At 36.1% G+C, this 4,894-nt stretch overlaps 1 protein-coding gene across 1 annotated transcript in view; it reads left to right on the forward strand.

Annotated features, from left to right (window-relative positions):
* DNAH6 (dynein, axonemal, heavy chain 6) overlaps positions 1 to 4,894 on the forward strand; it is a gene marked incomplete at its 5' end in the record, with an annotated part of 237,332 nt that overhangs the window by 48,785 nt on the left and 183,653 nt on the right. The window contains one exon of the mRNA XM_008567062.1: positions 4,378 to 4,617. Coding sequence (XP_008565284.1) covers positions 4,378 to 4,617 — 240 coding nt within the window. The remainder of the gene's footprint in view (positions 1 to 4,377; positions 4,618 to 4,894) is intronic.

The following is a 4,894-nucleotide window of genomic DNA, read 5'->3' on the forward strand; positions in this document are numbered from 1 at the left end:
CGGGCGGGAGCGCCGCCGCGCTTCCCAAGCGGCGCACTATCCAGTGCGCCACCGGGCCAGCTGGGGATATCTTTTATTTACAGATATCTTTCTGTTATTGATTTGTTTTACAAACATTTTATGATTTCTATCCTTTTAAATTTGTTTTATGACCCAAAAGGTGGTCTATTTTGGTGACTATTCCATATGCACTTGAGAAGAACGTGCATTCTGCTGTTGCTCAGCGTTCATTCTATAAATGTTAGGTAGACCAAGCTGGTGGATGATGTGTTGAGATCATGTATGCCTTTGCTGATTATCTGCCTATTTGTTATATTAGTGACTCAGAAACCAGTGTTGAACTCTCTGACCTTAATTGCGGATTTACCTAATTCTCCGTTCCGTTGTATCCATTTTTGACTCATTTATTTCTTAATAAACTTTTTTTTAGAAGTTTTAGATTTATAGAAAGGTTGAAACAATAATACAGAGGGTTCTTATGTACCCCACACCCAGTTTTCCCTCTTGTTAACATATTACATTAGTATAATACATTTGTCATAACTAATCAACCAATATAATGCATTATTATTAAATAAAATCCATGCTTTTTCTGAATTTTTTTTAGTTTTACCTAAGTTCCTTTTTCTGTCCCAATATCTCATCCAGATAAAATATTACATTTAGTTGTCATGTCTTCTTACACTCCTCTAGACTGTGACAGTTTCTTAGACATACCTTGTTTTTTATGACCTTGATAGTTTCAGAAGTACTGGTCAAGTATATTATAGAATTTCCATCAATTTGGGTTTGTCTGATGTTTCTCTTATGATTAGACTGAGGTTATGGATTCTTAACAAGGAAGACCCTGGAGGCACAGTATCATTATCATCACATTATATCAAAAGTACATGCTATCAACATGACTTTTCACTGATCTTGAAAACCTTGCTCATATGGCTGAAGTGGCATTTGTCTTGACTATAAAGTTACCACCCCTGTTTCTATTCTGTGTTCTTTGAAAGAAAGTCACTATGCATAGTCACACTCAAGCAGTGGAGATATGTTCCATGTCCTAGAAGCATTGACTTTAAGCATACCCTCTATCTAGATCTTTGTTTTTAATACTGTTATCCCATAAAGGAAATCAGGGACCCTTATAGAAACCGCAGACTATACGGATGAGTCAAGGAATAAACACGATGAGCCTGGAGCTTCTTGTGGTGCCAGAAAGTGAGAAAGTGCTCAAAAAAAAAATGATGAGGATATATTAAAGGGGCAGAGAAATTAACTGAAAGAGTTATCAATGGCCAAAGCTGTAATAATTTGAGCAAAAAGAATAACATAGTATTTCATTATAATCCAAGTTGTAAAGTAAATATTCATGAGTTTATACTGATATAAATTAATGATTGATTGAATGAGTGAACAAATGTATGAAAATACTGCCACCTCAAGGTAGTAGAGCTTCATTTATTCTGAAGCTCTGTTGCTATGTGCATGCACATTTAGTATTGTTATTTCTTCTTGGAGAATCGACTTCCTTATCATTTATGAATTGTCGCTCTTTATCTCTGATAAGATTCCTTCTCCTGTCATCTACACTGTCTGAAATTGGTATAACTAGTTCAGCTTCCTTTCAGTTTTTGTGTGGTATGTCTTTCTCCATCTTTTTACTTTTAACTTATCTATGTTTTTATATGTAAAGTAGATTTCTTAGACAGCATAGAATTAATTCCTGCTTTTTTATTCAATATTACAATCTTAGTCTTTTAACAGGAATATTAGATCATTCACATTCAAAAGTCCTTCTTGATGTGCTTGGATTAAATCTGCCATCCTGCTAGCTGCTTTTATTTATTTCATTTGTTTTTTCTTTCTCCCTCTCTTTGTGCCTTCCCTTGATTTCATTGCATGTTTTAAAATTGCCTTTTATTTTCTCAATGAAATTGTCATTCATACCTCTTTTTAAATAATTTTTAGTGGTTATCCTAGGTTTAGAGTATAGATTTTCAATTAATCCAAATCTAAGCCTTCAAATAATATTTTACTACTCAATGGCTAATGTAAAGACCTTATAGCAGTAAATTCCCAATTCTTCTCTCTTCCTTTGTGCTAATGTTGTTATATATTTTACTTTTACATATACTATAATCACAGCATATTGTTACTATTTTTGCCTTAGACAGTTCTGTTTTAGGTCAATAAAAATAGGAAAGAAAATAAATTTTACTTTAACTTCATTTCATTTCCAATTTTTTAAAATATTTTTGTACTGATCTAAGTTTCTGATTCATAGCATACTCATTCTGCCTGATGAACTTCCCATTAATATTTCTTATAGAGTAGGTATACTAACAATTAATTCCCTCAGTTTTTGTTTTGAGAAAGTCTTTATCCTTTATTTTTGAATGATATTTTCACTGGGTATATACTTCTGGGTCAACAGTTTTTATTTTTTTTCTTGCAGCAATCTGATCTTTTCATCATGTTTTCACTTGCATGGTTTCTAACCAGAAGTCTGCTGTAGTTCTTATCCTTGATCTTCTACAGATAATGTGTCTTTTTTGTCTGGCTGCCTTCAAGGTTTTCTCTTTGTCTTGGTTTTTAGCAGTTTGGAATATGATATGCCGAGGTGTATGTGTTTGTTGTTGCTGTTGTTGTTGTTGTTTACTTTTGTATTTATTCTGTTTGGTATTCTCTGAGTTTCTTGGATCTGAGATTTGGTGTTTGTCTTTAATTTTGAAAGTTTTACAGCTGTTATTTCTTCAAGAACCTATTCTGCTCTTTTCTTTCTCTTTTCCTTCTAGCATTCCTATTACACGTTAGACCCTTTGATATTGTCCCACAGGTCTTGGGTGTTCCTTTTCGGTTTTATTTTTTCTTCTCATTCTTTTTTCTCTTTGTGTGTCAGTTTCTGGAATTTATACTGACTTATCTTCAATTTTACTAATTCCTTAACTGTGTCAAGCCCATTAAAGGCATTCTTCATCTCTTACTATCTTTTTTTTCATTTCTAGCATTTTTGTTTGATTTTAAATTATAGTTTCCATCTTTCTGTTCATATTTTCCAACTGATCTTGCATGCTGTCTACCTTTTCCACTAGAGCCTTTAACACATTAATCATAGTTATTTTAAATTCTCTATTTCTACCATGTGTGTCATTTCTGAGTCTGGTTCTCATTACCATTTTGTCTCTTAGATGTGTGTTTTTCTTACCTTTTTATATACCTCTTAATTTTTTGCTGAAAGCCAGACATCTTATGCAGCACAGTAAACACTGAGGTAACTAACTTTATCCATGGAGATAAGCATGCCTTTCCCTCAACTGGCTTTTTCTGTGGCATGTTGTATTAAATCTAGTTAGAAAATGAGCTAGGTTTAAGGTTTGATGTTACTGTGGTTACCCTCAGTGCACCACAGACTACAAACTTTCTAGTGATACCTTGTGTTTAGGGTTTGGGCTGGTTTGCCAATGGTTAATTTTTTCGATTTCTGTTTTCCCTAACCTTGGGTCCTCCCTTTGTTTTGTGCCCAGTGAGAATCTACCTCTTTAAGCTTTTTACTTTGTATTCCACTGTTATATTTACTTAATACTTATTAGACTGATGGGAGAGGTGAGGAGTATTCCCTTAATGTTCTGATTAGCCTCTATCTTAGCAAGACACTGTGTCCCTTGTTCTCAGAATTCTGATCTTCACAGATGTTCCTGCCCCTCTTCCAGCTGTAGTGCTGGGCCTAGCATGTATTTCTGACCCTACCCCAGGAGTAGACCTTTATTTTCCATGCTCTGTTTCTCCAATTATATGTAGATATTTGTAATGACTTATCACCAGCACCTTAAGTGTTTGTTGCTCTTTACCCTACACATCAAGAGTTTTGTTCCATAGGGGAGGCGGGGGAAATGGGTTGGTTACAGTTATAATAGTGGCTATTATTTTCCTTCCCCAGCCAGCACCATAAGGAAAACTTTCTTAGGATTCTTTCCTATCAATTCCTTCCTTGTCAAGACCCCTATATTGTAGACCCGTGTTCTTTATATTCTCATACTAAGCCACACTCAGTTTTTAGAAATTTATTTTAAAAATTTAGCTGACTCTTCCTACCAGCTTATATGTCTCACAGGATCTGCCTCAGTGAAGCAAACTCTCCTCATGGAGAAATGTGTAGCTACCAGTTTCTCCCCAGATTTTAAGTTGGTTGGCTGCCCTTCAAGCTCAGTATTCTGATGGATTCAATAAAAGTTATTAATTTGCAGTTTGTCCAGGTTTTTCTTCATGGTAAGAGTGTTAGTGGTGCTGTTTCCAGCTCTCTACATTCACAGATTAAAACCAGAATCTTTGGGTTACGTTTTTAAGACAAGAAGAATGGTGCCTCTGAGAGTGTTTGTTTTCCAGCTTCCAGTCATCATTGACTTGAGGAACCCAACTCTGAAGCCTCGACATTGGGCAGCTATTGAACAAACAGTTGATGCCACACTGGTGGACACTGAAATTCCATTAACCTTGGAGAGGCTCTCTGAGTTGCATGTTTTTGAGTTTGGCCAAGAAATCCAGGACATATCTGGACAGGCTTCTGGAGAAGCTGCCTTAGAAACAATTCTTAAAAAGGTAAATCTGAAATATTTATATATGTATGTATGTATACACACACGCATATTTTTTTTCCTGGAAATTGGGGCATATAAATGTATGAAGATCACCAACTTTTGGTTACCTGGATGAATTTATCAAAACTGCAGCTTTGGGGCCGGCCCGGTGGCGCACTGCTATAGTGCGCCGCTTGGGAAGCGTGGCGGCGCTCTATCAAAACTGCAGCTTTGGGGCCGGCCCGGTGGCGCACTGCTACAGTGTGCCGCTTGGGAAGCGCGGCTGCGCTCCCGCCGAGGGTTTGGATCCCACATACAGACCGGTT

This window comes from Galeopterus variegatus, unplaced genomic scaffold, assembly GCF_000696425.1.
Source record: "Galeopterus variegatus unplaced genomic scaffold, G_variegatus-3.0.2 Scaffold289, whole genome shotgun sequence".
NCBI classification, from domain to species: Eukaryota; Metazoa; Chordata; class Mammalia; order Dermoptera; family Cynocephalidae; genus Galeopterus; species Galeopterus variegatus.